Below are 22,817 nucleotides of genomic sequence, written 5' to 3'. Positions count from 1 at the left end.
AGTGGCCAATTTCTGAAATATTGAGGTGGTAAAAGCAATAAGGCCTGGTGGCCAGTTGGTGGCGTGGAAGGAGGAAAAAAATGAAGGATGCTCAGATATCTCTTGCTCTGCAACTGAGTGGATGCAGTACTGTCGGAAAGACTGGAAGAGGAGGAGGCTGCAGCTTTGCAAAGCCAGGGGTTCCAAGATTCAAGGATGGGGCGGCCGTGAGAAACCCTGACTGGTGGAAGAGCATAGCTCTCTGTGGGCTTGTGATCCCAGTGATGATGGCAGAGAGGAAGCAGACTAGGCAGAGCCCTGGGAGCTTGGGGGCCATATACCTGGCCTGCAGAGCGAAGCTCAATTCAGAGAAACCCTGACTCAGACAAAAGGTGTGGAAGAGCTTGAGAACTGATATCCAGGTTGTTCTCTGACCTCTACACAGCGCTGTACGTGCACACACACACACACACACACACACACAGAAGGGGGGTGTCAGGCCCACACAGTCCCTAAATCAGCAGTTCTCAACCTGTGGGTCATGACCCTTTCTCGGAGTTCACCTAAGACCATCGGAAGACACAGTTATTTACATTATGATTCAAAATGACATCAACATTACAGTTATGAAGTAGCAATGAGAATAGTTTTGTGATTGGAGGTCACCACTACATGAGGAACTGTATTAAAGGGTCGCAGCATTAGGAAGGTTGAGAATCACGGATATGAATGGGCAAGGTGATCAAAATTAAAATACCATTTCATTTCAGCAGCTAAGAATCTCTTCAGTGATGAGTTTCAATTGTAGCAGCTCCGTTTTCAGTTTCTGGTAACCTCTGTGGCCATTGTCCTGCCTACATTTGTCATCTGTAAGAAGGGCGAGCATAGCACCTCATGAAGTCTGAGGGACTCAGTGAAATAATGTGGGAGCTGCTCTCACAATGCCTGACGCAGAAAACTTAGGAAGTCGGCTGCGGTGGGAACTAGAGAGACGGCTCCATGGGTCAGAGTCCTTGCTGTACAAGCGTCAGGACCTGTGTTTGAAACCTCAGAGCCAAAATAACTGAATGTGGCTGCAAATGGACCTGTAACCCAAGAAGGTCACTGGGGCTGTCTGGTTACCAGTATAACTCCAGGCTAGGTGAGAGCGCGTGTGTCAGGGGAATAAAGTAGAGAGTGGGAGAGCAGGGCACTTGTGTGGCTGTCTCTGACTCTGAGTATACACGGACACTCAAGCCCATGTCCTTTACATGTGTGCATGCTCCATACATGCATGTGCCCTGCATGCATGTTCTATGAACACACAAAAATATTTTAAAGTCAGCTTTAGTCCTGTCTTCATTGTTTTCCTTGATGGAAGAATAAATTATAAAATAGATAGGGAAGTCTCTTCAAAGCTGTGATTCTGATTATTATTAATAACAAGTTCCTAATTACTTTTGCCACCGTATTCAGCCCCTGTGGATGGCTGACAACTGACAAAATAGGAAGTTACTAGCGGAGTTGCCCGCCCCTGCTGCCAGATCTAGTGACATAAAACTTCTCACTGGGAAGCCTTTGACAAGTCAGCTGAATTTCCTGTGCCCTTGCCTTAAGCCCAGCAGATGTGATCCACATGTCCCCAGTGCTGTTTCTGTCAGTGGGAAGGGAGCCGGAGGAGGTGCTGGACCGCACTAGGCTGCCGCAGGAGCCCCACCCCCACCCCAGCCGCTGGGGCTGCAGCTGCACTTGAGTAGCTTTCTTTTCTTTTGTTCGACTCATTTTAATACTCAGAGGCCAACTCGTCCTAATGTGTTTGACCCAGCAATTAGAATTTCTGTTTTAGGGACCAGGACCCTGGCAAGGGTTAAGAGTCATCCAGTCACGTGCTCTTTCTCCTCCTGTGGAAATAAATATTTGAGGAAGGCTTTGGTTCCAGCCTTGAGGAGCTAATTCTTACTGTAATGGGGGTAAGGGCCCAGAGAGGCTTAGCCTCAGTCACTCTGGTACCAAGGAGGATGGATTGACAGACCTGTCACTTGCACCTGCAGGATGATCCACAGAGACGCGCCAGAAAGGGCCCAGGCTAGAGGAAGACTGCCCGTGTGCCTTTGTCCCACAAGAGAGAAATGTCACAGGCTCGGGGGGAGCATGCATGAGTCAAAGGGCCTAGCATTACTCACTGTGTTCCCATGCACAAGAGCCACTCACAGGGGCAGCGTGAGCCTTGGTGGTGTGGTCACTAACTCTGGACACCTAGGGGATAAGTGTACACCTTCTAGGACCATCTTAACCAGATCTGAAACCCACCTGAGAATGATTTATGGTCTCCCACCGCTGTCTCTAGTCAGCAGAGAGACCATGTAGCCTGCCCAAGATCATGTGGCTAGTCACATGTCAGCCACTGGTTTTGAACTCCAGAGCCTATCCTAACCACCCCCTGCTGCTGCATACCTTTGTCACCTCCCTGCATGCCACAGAGGGGACTCTAACTCAGTCTTGCCCACATGCTAAAAACTCTCCAGTTTTCTCAGGAAATTTTAGATTTCACCCCCAAAGTGAATGGCTAGATTTCTGTGGAGTTTTTTTAAACAATACATAAGCAAATACTAGGCAGAAGTTTGAACAGTCTGTCAGAGAAGCAACGGCTCCCAGAATTTGGGAGCTCCTGCCCTAGGCTCAGTAGAGTGGGCATCTCCGCACCACAGGTTCTGCATTGTTGGTACATGCTAAAGAGCCACACAGCAAGCTGGAGAGATTTACAAGCTGGCATCCCCTGGGATGGATCCGGAATCTCTTCCCTGTTGTTGAAGCGCTAATGAGAAACACTAATTGGCTTGGCCAGGGGCTGGGACAGTCCCCTTCATAAAGTAGGGAGGGCAGTATCCCTCCCCAGTGGTGGCTCTGACCTCTTGGGCCGAAAGGAGAAATGGGTTGTGTGGGGAAGTGAGAGGACTCCACAGGCAGCTGGCCTCTGAAGGAACAGGTGCCCACCTGAACTGGCCAAGCCTAAATGCTATAAAACAAAGCTGGGGCTCAGTGTCACCCCAGAACCCTGAAAAAGAAGCACTCTGGCCCAGTCAAAGCTTGCTGTAAATGCTCAATGTAGGGCCCGAGTCTATAGCCTAGTTCCTTGACAATTCCAAATTCTGTCTACATGTGGGTAAAACCTTTGCAGAAGAGGTCCACTTCTCTCTCATTGTGACCCCCGGGCACCAGGCAGAGGAAAGACCCACCTTCCCAAGGCTCAGGGGGGCTTGGCCTATGACTCTGCTCTGTCAGGACAGGGTAGGGCACTGAAGCTGTGGTCTGCTCTGCAGAGTTTCTCTCCCGCTCTCAGTGTGACCTCTGCGTCTTGTCTCTCCCACAGGTGTCCTGTCCCTCCCGGCCTACTTCAGTCCCTACAACAGTGGGTCCCTGGGCCACGACGAGCGAGCCGATGCCTATGCTCAGCTGGAGCTGCGGACGCTGGAGCAGTCTCTCCTGGCCACGTGTGTGGGCAGCATCTCAGAGCTGAGTAAGGATGGGGCCTGGCGGGGCTGGGGGTGGGTATTAAAAAGATTTCAGTAGCCGGGCAGTGGTGGCGCACACCTTTTATCCCAGCACTCGGGAGGCAGAGGCAGGCGGATCTCTGTGAGTTTGAGGCCAGCCTGGTCTACAAGAGCTAGCTCCAGGACAGGAACCAAAAAGCTACGGAGAAACCTTGTCTCAAAAATCCAAAAAAAAAAAAAAAAAAAGATTTCAGTAACTGGGCTCTGGCACTAAGTCTTTCGGGCCTCCCGAAGCCCCTTGTTCTTGCTCCAGTTCTCATCCACAGCCTCCATTCCATCCAGAGCACAAGCCACCACTGGAAACCTAGATATTTACTCCTAAGGGATTCAGTTTTCCATTCTGACTAGAAGTTGTTAGTGCCGCAAGGACAGGGCCTTGCTCACTTTTGCCTGCTGCGTTTCTCCAGTACGCAACGTTCCCCAGCACAGATAACAGCACCTGGTGCTCCCTGTGCGCACGTGAGTGAAAGTCCAAAGGCGCATTCGAAGGGATGAGGTCTGTCCCGCCCAGTCTGTCTCCTGAAACTCTCCTGGGCTTGGTCTCTGGCCTGGCCTGGCCACTCCTTAGGACACCGAGAAACCACATCCCTGGTGCGCCTTCTGAGAGACAGCAGAACAGGCTATGTCACGGGCCACACTGCCTGGTCCCTCCCTCTGAAACCGAAGGTTTTGCTAAGCTACTCTGCAAGGGAGGGGAAAAAGGTGGAGGCAGATATTTTAATTTTGTTTCAGAGACTAAAGACCTTAATGAGGCTAGTGATACTTGGCACTGAGCACCGTGGATGTAGAATTCACCCTGGACTTTCCATGCGTTAACTCTCCGTGCCTAGCCCAGGACCAGCCGGCCTGCTAAGTTTGGAAGATCCATTCTTGTAACAGGTCTAGCTGCCTGGAGAGCCCTGGCCCTCGGATTTTTCTCTCACCCTGTGTACCCATGAGGATTTTAAAGAAAAGGAATGGGCAGGAAGCAAAGCCCTTCTTTTTAAGGGTGACCAGATGTTTAAGGCCTTATTTTGAAGACGGTGCTATATTCCAGACTCTCTCGCCTGCTGTTTTTATTTGATGGCTCATAATGAGGGCTGGAACGACCTGCATGAAATCTGTAGCACCTCTAATCAAGTCTTCCATGGTTAGTCAGCGGCAAGGGCTTGTTTCCCATGCCTGGTGGGTGTTTCTGGGCATGGGGCCAAGGTTTCATTGAGCTTGGGATCAGTTGATTCTCAAGTACAATTCAGGGATGCTCCAAAAGCACCAAGCGTCCACCTGTGCAAGGGCCCAGCCCAGTCACCTCAAGGCTTCGGGAATGAGCTGTGCCAAGGGACCACAGATATATGTACCCTCAATTACAGATTGAAACTTTGCAAAATACCCTAAAGATGCATAGCTAGAAAAAAATGAAGATGTGTAAAATGAAGGGCTGATTTTTAAAAGTTATTCTTAGATAAACACCAAATTACTGTCAAATTGCTATGGATATCTTTTTTGCCCTTCTTTCTTTTCTTCTTTCCTGAGACAAGGTCTCATGTAGCCCAGGCTGGCTTCAAACACTCTAGTACAGCTAATGAACTTCGATTCTTCTCCCTCTGTCTCCTAAGTGGGATTGCAGGCATGTTCTATCATGCCCAGGCTGAAGATCAAACCCTGGGTTTTGGGCATGCTAGGCAGGCACTCTACCAAATGAGCTACGGGTATCTTTTTAAAAAGTCACTGTTTATTTCTAGAGTTAACCTGTGAGCTGTTAACGGGTCTATAGCCAGTACTAGTGAGTGGCCTGCCCCAGCTCACAGGTTGCACTTCATGTGCTATGGATGCTACCGTCCAGAGCTGGTGGGGGAGGTGAGCCCCAGGTACCGTCCTCGCCAGCTTCCGTGCTAGCTTGCAGCTGTGGCCCATCCTTGCACTCCTGGGAGCTTCGTTCCTCTTTTTCCATAATGGAAATAAATACCCCCTTCCAAGGTGGGTCTAAAGATCAGTTGAGATTTTTACCTGTGTTTTATGTCTGTCATAAAAAATAGAAAAGGACAGAAGCTAAAAATCACCCAAGGAGAGGCTCCAAGGTGTGCTGTGGCTTTGGCCATTGATGGAGCTGCCTATGGTTTCCCAAAAGTCCTGTCTGAGTTGTCTGCAGCATCCATCCCTTGATCTTGGAGAAAAGCTGCCCTTTGCAAGGGTTTAGATTGAGGAAGCCGGCTACCTCTCTTCTGCCTCCATGGTTTCTCTGAACCTCTGAGCCCCTGTGTCCTGTTTTCCCTTAAAGGAAACTCCAGAGGCAGTTTCCCTTGCTGTCTTGCATCTCTTGCCTGCGTTCTGGCTAGAAATGTGCTGCCAAAGGGTGCTGCACCAATAACAATAAAACAACAATAAAAATAATTAATGCTAATGGCCTCACCTTGTCCATCCTTCGGAATGGTATTTCAACACAACCTCTCTTTGATGCTATCTCAGACACTTTGATTTCTCTTCCTCGTAGCCCTGTGGTTCATCAACTGTTGTGACATTTAGACCTAGAGAACGAGGAGCCAGGTTTCGGCTTTTTGCCACCAAATTAGCTGGTACTGACGGCTGGAGGCACAGCCTCCTGCTGCTTTTGATGCCAGTTTCTGCCACCCAGGAGCCCCAAGGCAGGGCCAGGAGCTGGTGTTGCAGGACCAGATTCCTCCTCTCTTGGGAAATATGGGGCAGTGTTTGTGTGTGAGCAGTGGTTCTGTGAGAACCCCAGGGGATCAGGAAAGATGGAGGAATGGTGGTGGAGGCTGTCAAAGATGTGTTAACCTCAGCTTTACCGAGTACTTGGTTCCTTATTATTCCTTTGACTCCTCAAAACTGATTCTGTGTTAGTATCTCCATTTCACAGATGAGGAAAGTGAGGCTCGGAGCTTTACTTAGGATACACAGACTAGCAGTAACTGACCTTCAGTCTGAAGCCACAAGTATTAGACTCTGGAGTCTGGGCTCTGATCAGGTCTCTTGGGGATGATTTTTAAACCTGACTGAATATTAAAATCACTGAAGGATTTTTACAAATTAAAGGTGCCAAATCCTGCCCTGGACCAAGGCAATCAAGAGTTGCTGGACGTGGCCAGTATCAGGATCACATTGTCACCACCCTTTTTGCCCTGGAATTGGCCTGAGGCCCAAGGCAGCTAACTGTAACTTGAGGACTGAAAAGAACCAGGAGGGATTCTTTGTGTCTTTTGTGTCCACCTTGGTTGGAGATAATACACGGAGGACTCTTTGGGGTGGGGTGTTCCAATTCTATTCATTTATCCCTGCTTGAACCCAGTCACCATCACTGTACTGGGAGAATGTGGCAACCAGTATGTATGCCTAAGTCAAGCCTTGGAATGAAATTGTTGAAATGAAGTTCATGCACAGGACTGCTCCATTTCTGAACACCTGTGTGTGGAAGACAGGGCTCTGGGAACACAAAGAAATGCAGGACCAGACACCCATAAGCTGAGTGATGCAGGTTGACCAGATAAAGTAACGCATTGGCTTTGCTGATCTAAAGGTACTTGTAGGCACAGTCAGTACCTGGTCGCTTCTGCTACTCCCGAGTTAGCTGGGCTTCTAAGGCTTCCTGTGGGAAGGGCCATCTGTGGCAGTCTGCTCTGAGTTCTCAGGCCTAGAGAACACAGAGGCGCCACTAGTCCCAGAACAGGGGTGCCTGCAGGTGCTTGGGGCTGTTTCAGACCATCCTTTCTCAGCATTGTGGCCTCACACAATGATGGAACATTTCCTGTCAGGGGCTGGTGGGATGTTGAAAAGACTAAGACAGAAACACAACACAGGATATGGGGACCTATGACCCCACAGATTCCAGTAAGGCAGGGTACAGCCCATAGCACGTGAAGTTCATGGGTTTTAGAATCAACTAGTTGACACAGTCCATGTACTGTACTGTAGGCTCCCTGTGACCAGAACACATAAGCTAGGATACGTTCAGCAGATAAGTCTCAATCCTTCTTTTAAACGTGGTGATGTACTTGATCCTTAGCACTGTAGGGAGTAAGTTGACTTCTATTTCTAAGGAATTGCATCCTCTGTGTATAGTTGAGTGTTCAGTGGATGACGGCAGCCTTTATCATCCAAAGTCCCCGGGTTTTGCACATGATAACATAGGGGAGACTCCAGAGCCTGTGCTTGGCTGGTTCCCATGGTCAGAGAACTGAGGGAAGGCCTGGGGCGGTAGAGAGAGTAGAGATGTTGAAAAGAAAACCACATTAGCATAAGTTCTGGAGGAGTCAGCTCTGCCAAGGGCTTGTAATTCAGCTGCTAAGGCAAGACTGGGAATGAAAGGGAAACCAAATTGCTATTGTGGTCTAGGTGACAGTCTCCTCCTCAGCCTGTTGACTCTGGGGTAAACAGTAATTACGCTGTGTGAAGGGAGCTGCCACCCGAGGAGAACGTGGGCTGGGAACTCAGACTCTGGCCTTTTCCCCTTCCCCTCTCCAGGTGACTTGGTCTCGCGAGCCATGCATCACATGCAGGGGCGCCACCCCCTGTGCCCCGGCACCAGCCCCGCTCGCCAGGCTCGCCAGCCACCACAGCCCATCACATGGTCCCCCGATGCTCTTCACACACTCTACTACTTCCTGAGGTGTCCACAGATGGAGTCCATGGAGAACCCCAACCTGGACCCCCCAAGAATGACCCTGAACAATGAACGGTAGGTATCAGTCTTGCCCGAGCACCAAGCAGGGAATGCTCGCAAGGGCACATTGACCTGCTCACCGGGAAAGAAGCCTGGTGCTGGCCAACATGTGTGAGGGGAGGCTTGTATGCTCAGGCAGATGAAGGCCCATGTATAATGTGATATTTCTTTACCCAGGACAGATGCATTAAGGGGTCATTGAGGCTAGGAAGTGGGCTTTAGCCTCCATGTGGAGTTGGTTAGCTTAACGTGTACTAGCTAGGCTCTTTGAAACTCGGTTTCCGCTACAAAACGAGACATCTTTGCTGATCTGGAAAGGTGGTAGTGGGGCTGAGTGAGCAGACACTTTGGCCCTCCATCAGTGGTAGCTGTCACCTCTTTTGTAACCGGAAGACATGTAACATAATAGTGGCCTGGCACACACGCACTTGAGTAATGAGAGGAATAAATGCTGCCATCCTTGTTACTATTACTGATACCGTTATGATGTCAACATCAGTTTATTTCTCTGGAAGGCTGAGGGAGGCCCATCTGGGCCTGACCCAAAACGAAGCTGCAGCTGAAACCCAAGGCATTCTGAAAGTCAAGCCCATGCAGTGGGGGGTGGAGCCAGATCGCAGGCCCTGCACCCCAGCTGTTTCTGTTTTGTGGAGAAAGTGTTGCGGTTGCAAAAGTTGGCTGGGGAAGAACAAGGGCTAGGCAAACCGCATTAGAGAGAGAAGAGGAGGAGACTTCCTTGCTGTTTGGTAAGGTTCTCGGGAGGTGTGAGGCCCAGAGCCGGGCCCCAGCAAAGCCAGCTTGGAGAAGGTGAACTAGGCCTGTTGCCCTGGACTGGGCTGGGCTGCTCGACCCTCAGACTGTGGCCCGCCACCCCAACCCCAGCATTTTTTGACAGCAGCATCTGACTTGGCCCCTCAGGGTATACAGTACCCCTCCCCCCGTGCTCATAGCAGCAACATCAGGCTTCCCTATGGCAGGAGTCCATCATCTGCATGTGGTGGTGGCCACTGAGTTTGAATAGCACTGTACACACGTGTGTGTATTTAAATACCAATTATCTAGAAACCACACTCTGCACCACAAGTCTACTGGTCACAAAGATATTTTTCCATGAACCATTTCAGACAAGTATTAGATTGATAAGAAATTGGAGCCACCACTGTGGGGGGCAGTGAAATTTAAAACTTTCAAATCTTAATACTGACAAGCAGACGCCCAGAAGATACCCAGACAAGCAGCTTCTGTGACCTGGGCCGCCTCTGCTGATGCAGACGCTGCTGAGCCTCAGACTTTTCTTAGACAGGACAAACCCTAGAGGCCTTGGAGAGCTGGGTGCCTCGTAGGCGCTTGATGCTCTACTAACCTAACATCCCCACCAAAGTGCAGAGGAAAATTTGCCCTCCTGTGGTAACTAGAATTTGCCAGGGTTCCAGGGCATTTGCTTTGCAAGCTCAGAATACTCCCCTGACTCTACAGTTTCTGTCTGTGAGGTCCGTCCTTCTTCTGCTTCACCCTCAGAAGCACTCATCCCAAACTGAACAGCGCCTGTGAGACCCGGTGTGGCAGTGAATGTCTGACCTGAAGGCCTTCTGTGAGGACTGATGGCTGTCCGGGTCTCTTTGGTATTAAGTGACCTCATTTACTACCTCACACCTAAGGGGCTCATTTTGGTGGCCTGGGTCTGGTGGTTTGTCTGTTCAAGTCTTCTCTATTTTTGTTCATAAGAAATATACCATGATTCCTTCTAGTGAGGAGCCTTGCATGTCCACAGCCCTGGAGACCAAGGGCACACAACATGCACAATGTGGCGTTCCCTGCTAAGCCTGTACTGTTCAACAGGGTCTCTGTATCTCTGTAAGGCAACCTTCCCCCAGACCTGGGTGTTCTGTACTTGGGAAGGGAGTCCCACAAACAGCAGGAGCTTAGGATGGCTATCAGGGTGGGCACCATTGAAAGGAATGAGAAGACAGTCTCATTCTGTAATTGGGCAGCGTCCAGGAAGAGCAGGAATAGTGTTCACACTCTAGGGCAAGGGCCTGAGTTCCAACCACTTAGCCTGCCTGACAGGGGGAAAGCAACTCTATACTAGACGGAACACACACACACACACACACACGTGCACACACACGTGCGCGCACACACAGAGAGAGAGGGAGAGAGAGAGATTGTGATCTTTCTTGTAAAGAGCATCTCTAGCTATTTCTGTTTCTTTTTTTTTTTTTTTTTCGAGACAGGGTTTCTCCGTAGCTTTTGGTTCCTGTCCTGGAACTAGCTCTTGTAGACCAGGCTGGCCTCGAACTCACAGAGATCCACCTGCCTCTGCCTCCCGAGTGCTGGGATTAAAGGCGTGCGCCACCACCGCCCGGCCACTATTTCTGTTTCTTATGCCCATAATTTATCAGGAGGGTGGTGTACCCGGCATAGGCCCGAGTGGTGCATAGCTAGATGAGAATTAAAATTAAATTTCTGAGCCCCAGGCCCTTGGCTTTTCACAGTGCTGTGTATAGCTCTTCTCCCTGGCTTGTGACATCATGAGTGGGTTCCAATTTCAGGTCTGCCTCCTCCAATGCCCTCTAGACTCACCTACCTATCCTCTACCGAGACCCCACTTGTTACCCTTGGGAGCTCTCCATCCCTGTGCCCTCCCAGGATGCCTTGCTCTCTGGCAGCTCTGTGTCACGGCACAGGGCCTAGAACCCAGGATCAGTCACAGCTGCTGCCCTGCGGGGTGTGTCACTGCTGAGATTGAGCTCAGAAAGAAGCTCCTGTCAGAGGTCCAGGAGTCTGTGCCTCCCTCCCCTGAGGCCCGGAGGAGGCTGAGCAGCCATCTGGCCCAGTGTGCTCCTCGATGGTGGTGGTGTCTGGAGGCAGAGGGCTGGCCAGCTGGAGTGGCAGCCCAGACTGTAACTGTCCTGAGGAATGAGAAGGATGACTGTGCAGACATTCAGGGGAGCAAGAGAACAGGTCTCTTGGCCAGCAAATTATTAGAAGATATCACCAAGCATCAAGAATGGAAGAAGACACAGAGCTAAAGGTCCAGAGGGGCCAGATTGACATGGGTGACCAATTCTGTGTGCCAGAGCCCAGGACCCTGAAAAGGCAAGGTCAGGGAGAAAGGGGTGGCAAATATAACAAATCACTACCAGTCTGTTTGCTCAAGCCTTGAGCCCTGGCTCCATAACCTTTCCTCCGTCCCCCAGCTCTACACGGTGCCTCTTTGTAGAGGGAGATACCCTCCAGGGAGCTGGAGCCTCCCAGTATGTCAGACCCTAAACTAAGAGTGTCTGAGCTAGGATGGAAGCAAGGCCTGGTGTCATTCATTCTTCACTCAGCTGGTATAGCCCTATCCAAAGAATAAGCTTAGGTTCAGGGATATACTTTTTGGAGCAGAACCTTCAGCCATCAAACTGTGAGAGAGGAAGCTCAGTGTTGTGGCAGTGTGTTAGGTCGACCCTCTGGCTCAGAGCCTGCCTCGCTTCAGATCCCCCAACCAGATGGCCGCATGCCTGTCACTTCAGCTTTGTGCCTCCTTGCTGCTTAGCAACCTCGGGATGCTCAAGGATTAATATGTATAAAGCACCTAGACTAGTGTCCAGTACGCAGTGTGTCTGACGTCTTCATTATCATGGTCAGGAGAGTCTCTGAAGATTAGACCTAGGACTTTACCCAGACCTCAAAAGACAGCCACAGAAAATCAGAAAGGTGGCATGGCTTGGACAACCAAAGTCACAGAACTTCCAGTCTTTCCAGGTACATATATCAGGACAGAAGTGAATTCACACTTTACAACACAAACTTAGATAGATCTACCACCACCCACCCCACCACCACCCAGTCTTTGCCAACTGCTTTTTAGCAAGTGCTCCAATGTCAAGCTGTGGTCAGTAGACACATGCTCAGAGGTGTCTTCTGAGAGTTTGGCTCAGCCCTTCTTCCTCTGTTCCTGGTAAAATGGGACTCCAGGCCTGCTTCTTTGGGTAGCTCCCCTTGTTCTGGGGACATGACCTTTACACAAATGAGCCCCACGGTGAGGACAGTCATCTATTTCCTTTGTTCTGTTCCAGATGCAGAAGGGCGATGATGTTCACACAAACACTCTAAATAAATCGGAAGCACCCACCGATTGATGTTCAGAGTGTTGAGTCTAAGTGGCTCGTTAATCTTTTGCTCAGCTTGCTAAAGTGTTTTCTTACCAAATAATAGAGATGATGGCGATGGTAGCTTCGTGCTACTGACTTGTGATTCCCTTAAATACCACTTCAAGAAGATTTGCAATGTTAAGCTCTTTTCTCCCTGACTCTTCCCGCTTTTTGTGCATTAAATTTCCATCTGTTTACCCAAAATGGAAGTAAATGAAATAATAGCTATTGAGTGAATTAAGTACCGCTTCCACATTCCCCCACTTGGCATTTCCAGTAACCTCCGAAAGGAGTGGTGTCTAGTTTTCAGAGGACACAGAGCTGTCCCTCCCACCAAGCCATTCCTTGTCACCTCTCCCCCTTCTTTTTCTATTTAAAATGACCTTGTTTAGGTGTTAATCTACTTATCTGGCCCTTTCTCACCCCTTGAAAATGTAAGTGCTAAGAGTCTTCCTTGTTTCTGTGGTGTCCTTAACACACTGAACAGTCCTTGAAATACAGCAGGCAGTTAAATATTGTCTTCATTTAGCGAATAGTCAGTAGCACCTAATGGTTAGGGTCTGTGAAGTTAGGGCAAAGGGGTTCTCCTTTACCATTTAGCAGTTATGTGACTATAAGCAAGTGGTTTGATTTCCCACACCAACCTTTCCCTTACTTGAAATGGAAATGACTAAAAGAATTTGTAGGGATCAAATAAGGTAATACATAAAGAGCTTGCCACACAATAAGCTCCCCAAATGTGGCAGTTGCTAATATCTGTACAAATGTCATTATCATAAACTTATAGAAGGATTAAAATAGCTAAATCATATTTAATTCAGATAAACCCAAAACATTGGTGAGCTTAAAAGTCATGTCTACTCAAGGTATGAATTTTCTCCCCTTTGTTTGTGTACTTCGCTCTTCAGTTCCTGTCTTCACTTTGTTGTAACTCAACACCAACAGTAGGAAAGAAACCTGGTGAGGGACAAAGAAGATGAGGTAGACCAGATGTCCCAAAGGACTTAGGTGAGAGCTATTCAGAACTAAAGTGTTTGTCAGTTGTAGAGACTTAGATGTATTACAAACTGCAACCCAAGGATTTAAAATCCTCTACAGCTTGGATTTTCTCTGACCACCTAAACTATGGGTTACTTTCCAACAGTCATGGTGGGTTATGCTCCTGGCCTCCTGCTTACTAAGGTTGGACTGCTGTGGTACCTGTGTTTGACCTATTGCCCCTGCATATCTAGGAGTGATGGGATCTGATTTGATTATTGTTTTTGTGAGAAGCAGGAATTCAGCATAGCAGAATGTGTTGCTCCAGCCTCTCCTTCCCTTTTCTTACCCACACTCCAGAGGAGTCAGCAGTCAGTTCTAATGGCAGCCCAGGACGCTTCATGTCTAGAGAACATTAAGGGATTTTATGTAGCATCTCAGCATCAAGACCAAGTGTGGCGATCTCTGAAGCATTTTACACAACTAACAGTCTCTTGCCTGGAGCTCTTGGAAGAAGTTACTCTTGTTCCCATTTATAGGTAAGCAAACTGAGGTCCTGAAGAGTACTCAGACATGCCCAAGGTCTCAGCTAGGAAGAGGAAGAGTGGAGCTCAGACCAGGAATTCTGATTATGATAAGCCAATGGCTCCTCAGTATGTATGGTGGTGAATCCATTGCCCTCCCAGGACGGAGCTGGCAAGACTCCTGCCTCTCTACCAGCTCCTCCCCCACCCACTGTGACATGGATGGCTGGCTCTCAACTGCTTCCCATCAGACTTGAGTTTGCTAACTCTGGGTGGCCAGCCTAAATGTGGGCATCTGCCAGCATCCGAGGAGAGAGCCAGGGATTTGGGGCAGACAAAGAAAGTGGCAGTGCCAGATAATAGAGTATGGGGACAGAACAGGATCCTGGCCAGGCCTCTGACAAGTGCCCTTGCAGGCTGCCCGTTGCCTGTGACTTCCTGTCCCATTGTTTGAACCGCCAATCTTCACAGAACTGAAGACTGGGAACTACCCAACTCAGGGTTTCATTCATTTCCAGAGGTTTTTTTTTTTTTTTTTTTTTTTTTTTTTTTTTTTTTTTTTTTTTTTTTTTTTTTTAACATACGCAGCTACAGTCCCTTTTGTCTGCAGGGTTCCTGAGAGTGCCTCCATGTGGGGAAGTCCCAGCTCTCAAGGGAACCAATTCTGCTTTCTTGAGGTGCGTCCGAGGCCAAGCTGGAGATGGTTCAGACCCTGGGGATGAGAGCAGGCTTGGAGTTTTGGCAGATCAGGAGCCAAAGCAGACCGGTTTCTGGCTTGCCCTCACTCGCCTGCCAGGAATCTTCTTAGATTTATTCCTTCCCACACAACTGGGACCAGCAGCCTCTCAGCTGGCTGTGGCTTGCCCTGCCCCTTCCATTTCCCCTGTTTACTATATGTAGTTTTGGAATGGGGTTTTTAAATTCTTCTTGAGCCTGGGGTGCACCCTTTGAGACTCTGGTATCCAGCTTCCAGTTTGAGGTCAAGTCCAGAGCTTGGCAAGACTGTGAGTACAAAGCTGGGGTCTGGGCAGACTGGGGATGATAAGCCTTGATATCTTCTACTTCTCGGTGTGCCCTGTGTGGCAGCTGGTCACCATGAGAGACCCCAGCGCACTTACGTTTTCTGAGGGCCAGGCCAGTTATGGTTGCCTGCTAAGTGACCTGAATCATGTGCTTTGGCTTCCACACTGTTTGTCAGACATGAACTGATGACAAACATACCTAGCAAGCAGCTGAAGGGTCAGAGTAATATGCAAATGGCCTCGGGCTTGCTTGACCTAAGTTGGTGTGCAGTTCGGAAGTCCATGCCAGAGTGTTCACCTGCTTCAGCTGGACTGTAGGTGTATAGAGGAGCTAGAAGCTTGCCTTTTCTTCCTCATTCCCTGGCTGTGTTGGAACACATGCCACCATCCACAAGACCCCATCCCCAGCCATAGCGCCAGTAGTTCCTTATCAGGAATTCCTCCATACACATGTTCATCTCTGTCTACCACAAGTTCAACATGCTTTGTCTCACAGAAGTTCCTAGAAGCTCTATATGTGACACTCTCAGGTAGTCACCTTTCTGCTCTAGACTGCAGGTGTTGGGGTAAGGAGATGTGATCTGATTTCACTCAACAACATTTGAAGAGAAGAACCCATTTCAAGGGTCTAGCCCAAAGATTCCACCATGCTCCCCTGCGCAGCAGGTAGATGTCTGTGGGATAAATAATGTTGCCTTCAGGACAGCTGAGCCCCAAGATCCTGATGAGGCTCCTTGCTGGCAGAAGCCAGTGAGTGGTGGCAGGTGCCCACAAGAGGGAAGAGTGCCTGCTCCAGTCAGAAGATCCCGCTTAGGGGGCTGGAGAAATGTCTCAGCCGTTAAGAGCACTGACTGCTCTTCCAAAGGACCTGGGTTCAATTCCCAGCATCCACATGGCAGCTCACAACTGTCTGAAAATCCAGTTCCAGGGATATGACACCTTCACACCCATGCACATAAAGTAAAAAGATTTTTTAAAAAAAAGAAGACCCCACCTATCTGGCTGTTAGGTGTGTCTTTAGTCAGCTATTGCATGCAAGTGTGGAAAGAGAAAGTGTCTCCGGCATGTTGTCCGAGAGAGCCACACCACAGAGGAGGTGAAAGAGGCTTTCTGTCACGGCGCAACAACCCAGTGTGTGGGAGGCAGTGATACTCCAGCCTGCTGGACCAGTCGCCACTCTCAAGGCAGCAATGCCGAGAAGTGCTGGCCTGAGAATGGGTTTAAGGCCTTCCCTGCTGCCTGGAAAGAGTGGCGGTGGCCTACGCAGGCTCCATGGACCTAGACCTCCTCACCCATCTACAATGTCACCAGGGGTCAAGGCCAGCTGCCAAGTGCAGGTAGTTGTGTTTTTCCCATCATGACCCAAGGCTGCATGCATGTTAGCATTTCCCTTCTCTCTCTCTCAAAAGTGGTCCAGATTGGGAAACATATTATAGATGCCTCTCATTGTGAAATAGGTCACATCTTGGTAGAGTCATCATTAGTTAAAAATATCCCTAGTCAAAAATGCATTGATGTAGGGACTGTTTTATTCTTGGTTTTGTTTTGTGTTCTTTTTTGTTTGTTTGTTTGTTTGTTTTGGGTTTTTTTTTTTTTTTGAGACAGGGTTTCTCTGTGGTTCTGGAGCCTGTCCTGGAACTAGCTCTTGTAGACCAGGCTGGTCTCGAACTCACAGAGATCCGCCTGCCTCTGCCTCCCAAGTGCTGGGATTAAAGGCGTGCGCCACCACCGCCCGGCTTGTTTTGTGTTCTTGAGATACAGTCTGGTCTTGAACTTACTCTGCAGCCCAGGCTGGCCATCAAAGCATGATTCTCTTACTTCTACCTTCCAAGTTCTGGAACTACAGATGTGTGGTACCATGGCTAGAACCCTAAAAGCTGATCTTAAATAAAATACTGAATAATAAACGTTTGTTGAGGACTGAGCTGAAAGCAACAAGCATGCTGGTTGGATGGGTGTGTGATTTCCTTATCCCAGAGTTTGTGTCCTTAGTTAGCACATCCTAAATCAGCCAGACATGGTAGCACATACCACTAGCTGGGGAAGTAGAGGCAGGAATGGTGACGGCCTGCTTAGTCTGCATAGTTAGCTCCAGATCCGCCTAGACTGTATGGTGACTCCTTATCAAAGGGTTAAGGGGGAGGGGGGCAGGAAGATGGCTTAGGAAGTAGAGGCCTTGTATTCAAGTGTGATGACCTGGGACCCACATGATAGAAAGAAAGAACTGACTTCCATAAGCTGTAGTATCCACATGCATGACCATGCATACACACACACACACACAAATAATTTTTAAAAATTAAAGTGAAACAAAAACACTAAAGGGCAAATCTGTGCAGTAGTGGAATATGTTCTCAGTAGACCTCAGATCGGTGTAAACTTCCTGGTTCATACCGCACTGGCTCACGCCCTGGTTCTGCCACTGCTCTGTGAATGACACAGGCCTCGGTTTGCCCATGTGTAAGTGCACACACTAATAGTAATAGCACCCACTCATAAGGCAGCTGTGAGGATTAATCCACAGATGGAGGGAAAATGCCAGTGGCACCGGGCAGTGGTGGCGCATGCTTTTAATCCCAGCAATTGGGAGGCAGAGGCAGGTGGATCTCAGTGAGTTTGAGTCCAGCCTGGACTACAGAGAGTTCCAGAACAGCCAGGACTGTTACACAGAAAAACCCTGTCTCAAAATAATAATAATAATGCCAGTGGCTCACTGCCTGTTCTGTAAACATTATTCTTTAGTGATCGTCTGCTCATCTGCATGTCCCCATTGTCACACTGACCGCATGTTCCACTGCTGACAGACTCCACTGAGACATCAAGAGCAACCACTAACAAGAAGCCAGCAGAGGACGTAGCTCATCATGACTAGGCCGTGTTTGAATTGATATCCACCTTCACATTCAGTCTGACAAGGCAGCCCACCCTAATCCCATCTATTCTGCAGACAGATGCACACGAGTCACTTGAGCCCTGGGTTCAAGACCAGCCTGGGCAACCATATAGCAAGTGGGGGAAACAGGGCATGCACACCTGTAGTCCCAGAACGTGAGAGGCAGAGGCAGGAAGGAGCAAGTACGAAGTAACCTGGTCATCTGATCTACAACGTGAACTCAGGGTCGGCTCTGGCTACCTAACAAGACCTCATCTGAAAAATAAACAACAAACAGAACCTAGTACTCTAGAGGACTGGGGTGTGACTCAGTGGTGGAGCACGTGCTTACCATGTGCCAGGACCTGAGTTCAATCCCAAGCACTAACAGAGCAACAAAAGCCTAGAAATCATCACATGTGTAGCATATCTAGCAAGCTTCTTCCAGTGCCTCTAATTTGTACCAGATGAGTTTTAATAAGAAACTGTTTGGTCCCCACCCCCGGAAAGCCAAAGCCCCACTTTCAACAGAAGTCACCTGATTCCAGAGATTCCGCTAAGATCAGCCGAATGTTCTGAGACAGCCAGGCTCAGCCAAGGGGACACGGGCCCGGGGGTCCAGGGAGAGAAACATGCTTAGCTCTCACTCTCGGCTGAGCCAAACCATCCTGGTTTACCAAGCAATTCTAGGAAAATAATTAGTCCAAGATGTGAGGCGAACTAGAATCGCTTCCTTTGTGCTGGGGTGGAATCTGACTTCAGGAGGACAATGTTAGCTTTATTCTACATGGGCGTTTGGCTTGGTTTGGGGCCACAGCAGCTCTGGAAGACTTAGGGAAACCAGAAAAAGGGCCTCGGGCTGGCTCTCCAGAGCCAACCCCAGTCCTTCCAGAGATGTCTCTGTCTGTGGAATCGTCACTTGGTGGAAAAATCTGGCAGTCTTTGCCACATTTCTGCCCTGCTCCCTGCCTGCCCAGATGGCAAGATGGTTGGCAGCTTCCCAGTGAGATCCGTGGACAGGGGAACCCACCTGAGCAGCCCCACAGCTCTCCTGTGCCTCATGCTGTAGGTGGGGCCAAGTTGGAGAAACTGAGATCTGATGCCAGAAATCACAGTAGCAGCCCCCTGCCTCAGCTCTCAGGCTCCTTGGCTCCTCCTCTCTTAAGCTCCAGGGTGCTCTCAGGCTGGGTAAGGCATCACTTAAAGATGATGCAGAGATGTCCCTAGTAAGTAAGCCCAAAACTGCTGTCCCTGCCTCTGACCTCTGGGCCCATTAGCTGGCATGCCCCTATATACAGTAAAACCCTGGCCCAGCCTCCTCAAGGTGAAGCTGAAGCCTGGTCTCATAGCCTTGGCCAAAAGGCACATCCTGTCCATGTCTCCAGTTCTCCTCTTTCAGAGGCGTGCATGCCTCAACAAACCAGGCTGGGGACAGAGTCACAAGACTTCTCCTGCCCAGGGTTTGGACTACATGGCCTATGGATATTGGCCAGTGCCCATCTGCCAACCTGTCTCATGTCCAAAGTCCCTTCCCACCTCAAGAAAGAACAGAGCCTGCTTTGAGCTAAAATTGGAGGTGTTTCCTGTTTCATGTTAAGATGCCACCTACAGGACTGTCATTCTAATAAATCACACATGGTGGGGGAGAGGATAGGCTTTTTTTCTCTCCAGGCTGCAGGGATCTTTTAAAATCAAGGCCTTAAGAAGCTTATTGTATACGTGTGTGTCTGAGAGAGAGAGAGGGAGAGAGAAAACAGAGACAGAGAGAAAGAATAAGACAACTTTTGCAAAGTCCTGCTGAAGGGCCTCATGAGACCCTTGGATGGGCACAGCCAGGATCCCCAATAGCATAGAAGTGAGAAGTGGGGTCATGAGAGACACGGAGTCTGTATCCCTATTTCTGATGTCAGCTGTGTGATCTCAGGGAGGGTTCTCGCCTTTCACCTTTCTCCTCTAGCAGTGAGAGGAATTGTCCAGGGTCACATAGGGAAAAAAACCCTTTTCACTGATGTGTTTTATGAACTCTCCCCAGATAGTAACTTGTTCTCTTTGTTTGTTTCTTTTGCTGTGCTGGGGGTTAAACTTAAGGCCTCAGCAAACTCAAAGCAAGCACTTCTCCTTCTGAGCTCCACCCTCAGCCCGGTAGTTTTGTGTTGTTTGTTTAGTGTTTTTAGTGCATCTATGTATTTACTTGAGGGTAGGGGGTGCCACTTCATGTGTGTGGAGGTCAGAAGACAACTCTTGGGAGCAAATCCTCCTTCAGTGTGTGTGGGGATTGAATCTAGATGTCAGGTTTAGTGACAAGCACCTATACCTGCTGAGCCATTGCACTGTTGGTTGGTTATGTTTGAGATAGGTCCCATGTGGCTCACACTCATTCTGTAGCCAAAACTGGCCTTCTATGCCCACAGACAGCTGCTGTGAGAAGCCAGTGTTAGGTCACTGTTCATCACAGCAGCAGCAGACTGTGTGCAGGGTGTTCTGGGGGCTGCAGACCTCTTAAAGTAATGCCCCACCGCCACACGTCAGTGACCTGTCAGCCTCTAGGACTGTGCTTCTTGTGGCCACCTCTTCTCCTGTGCAATTTCTTCATTGCCAAGGCCAAGAGTTTGTGCCTCCAGAAAGTTTGTAGCTCCCTCTCAACATAGTGGTTGCATTTGTTTGCTCTGTTTTATGAGCTGGGCTGGAGTGGATAGTGGGCAGTCTGCCTGCAGGCTTACGTGTTTATGCTTGCTGGCGGGGAGAAGGCAGCGAGTCAGCTGGCCTGTAAGAAGGCTGGGGCTGAGGCATTTAATAGAGCCAGATTCCTATGGCCTGTGTTTTTCTATTATGTTTTCTCTATCAACAGATACTAAAATGGTAAGACTAGTTCATGTTTATAGAGAATATACCATGTTCCCAGTGTTCTTCTGCTAAGCACTTTGTGTACATACTTATGGCTGTCTTGGGAAGCACTCCTATAATTTAGACCCATTTTGCTCAGATGGGAATTGTGAGGAGAAGAGGTGAAGCTACCGTCCAGGGTCAGAGTTTTGATTGGTGAAGACACCTGCTTCTAGCCGGCCAGTCTCCCTCCAGAACCACATATTCTGTCTGGGCTGTAGGGAGTTATTGCCATGAAGAGTCTGCAGTTCAAGGAGAATACTTCTCACGATGGAAGAAAATGTGTAAACATTAAGCTAACCCCTTCTTTAATAGAAACAGGCCCATAGAGGACGGTGCCCTGCCTGAGGGTCCATGGCCAGCTCGGTTGGGCTAGTGCCCCTAGAACTTTCCTCCGGCGAGGATGCTGCCCTTAAGGATCCAGCAGCATATGTGCAAGCCCTGTGCTATTTCAGGGTTCACAGGACTGTGCGCCACCAGGACAGGGGTCCAGCCTGTGCCTGCTGCTGCCCGCCAGCCCTGGGCATTGTTGCCCTCAGACACTATACTAGCTGCCTTTTCTGTTACTGAATAAAATGTTCTGACCAAAGGAACTTAGAGGAGGAAAGCGTTTGTGTCATCTTAGAGGCCACAGCTTGTCATTGAGAGTAGTCAGGACAGAACCCAGGAGCCATAGAGGAACGTGGCTTACGCCTCCTCCTCTGCGGGCTTTCTTGGTAGGTTGTCCAGACTTACCTGCCTAGGAATGGTGGTGTCCACAGTGAGCTAGGTTCCCCCACATCAATCACTGATCAAGACATTCTCTCACAGCCATGGCCACGGGCCAGTCTGATCGGGAAATTCCTCAGCTGAGATTCTTTCTTCCCAACTGACTCTAGGTTATGTCAAGTTGACAATAAAACCTAAGCTGGCATGTACTTTTAAGCCAGCACTCAAGAAGCAGAGGGAGACGGGTTTCCGTGAATTTAATGCCACCCTGGTCTATACAGCAAGTTCTGACTAGCCAGGCTTTCAGGGCTTTGTATGGGTGGGAAGATACCTGGTGTGATCTTCTAAGGCAGAAGTCCTCAAATCGTGCCCAGGGATGGAACCGCTGGAGCCCCAAAGACACTTGCCAGGAGTCAAATCTGTTTTCAAAAGAATGTGATGTTTGCTTTTAAATTTCATCTTTTTGCAGTGTCCAAGGCAGTCTCTAGAGGCTTTCTGACATGATATTGTCACTGCGGTGGCTTGTGGAATGCTTGTGTGTGTTTGTGTTTCAGCGTTTTTCTCTGCTTTAGTTTTTGTTGGTATCACAGAATAAGACCAATACAAGCCTTTTGAGGGTTTCAGTAACTTTTTGGAACATAGAAAGAGACTTGAGAGCAAAAATATCCAAGAAGGCTACTCTAAGGTATCGGATCCAGTGTTATCTCAGCAGGAGGGCGGGCAGCGTGGAGGGGCTTTCCTCAGCCTGTGGGGCTCCTACCCGGCCCAGCAGCCGACTGTATTTCTGCACAAGGGGCTGTCAGCCAGCCTCAGCTGTGGGAAGAGACGTTGTAGAAGACACACAATCAGTTACCCTTGGCCCCACTCCTCCAGGCCCTTCCACGCTGAAACTCCAACACAGCTGTGGAGACTGGAGATGGGGGTTTTTGTAGGGATTTTCCAGAATATCCCATAATGCAGCCTGCTTTTCTCATCATGCCCAGTGGGTAGGATGAATTAGTAGAAAGAAAATAGCATCCTGGAAATCCCAGTCCAGGAAAAGGATGTAACCAAGAAAACCCATGAATTGCTTATCATCTTACCTGCCCATGGACCACGGGTAGTGGTGGGGGTTGGGTAAGCCATCCTTGATCGGAAGAGGTTGGGTGTTGGTAAGGTCAGCTCCAGTTGGAGACAAGGCACTCACCACCCTAGAGGCAGAGGGATAATTTAGATTCCTAGAGTATTTAATCAGTTTTCAATTCAGGAAACAGAAATCACTTTAGGTATTTTAAATAGGATGGGGCTTAATACAGGGAATTAGATGCTAACCAAACCACAGAAAGGACTTAGGGAGCAGAGTCTAGACCAGGCTTGCAGACAACATGGAGCTCACCCGTTAGGACTACGTCCACAGCCTCAGGTGCTGGGTTTCAGCATTTGTGAGTTAGGACTGAGGCTGGGATCATGAGTCTGTTGTTTTCACTACTGTTGGCTCTGCCTCTAGAAGAGAGAATAAATACGACTTTGTGTTTTTTATCACCTGATC

At 49.1% G+C, this 22,817-nt stretch overlaps 1 protein-coding gene across 1 annotated transcript in view; it reads left to right on the top strand.

Annotated features, from left to right (window-relative positions):
* Window positions 1-22,817, top strand: part of Abtb2 (ankyrin repeat and BTB domain containing 2) — a 156,947-nt gene that overhangs the window by 113,881 nt on the left and 20,249 nt on the right. Inside the window, exons 2-3 of the mRNA XM_057781914.1 lie at window positions 3,329-3,475; window positions 7,965-8,178. Coding sequence (XP_057637897.1) covers window positions 3,329-3,475; window positions 7,965-8,178 — 361 coding nt within the window. The remainder of the gene's footprint in view (window positions 1-3,328; window positions 3,476-7,964; window positions 8,179-22,817) is intronic.

Source organism: Chionomys nivalis, chromosome 9, assembly GCF_950005125.1.
Source record: "Chionomys nivalis chromosome 9, mChiNiv1.1, whole genome shotgun sequence".
NCBI lineage: Eukaryota > Metazoa > Chordata > Mammalia > Rodentia > Cricetidae > Chionomys > Chionomys nivalis.
This window is presented reverse-complemented; position numbering and strand designations above follow the sequence as displayed.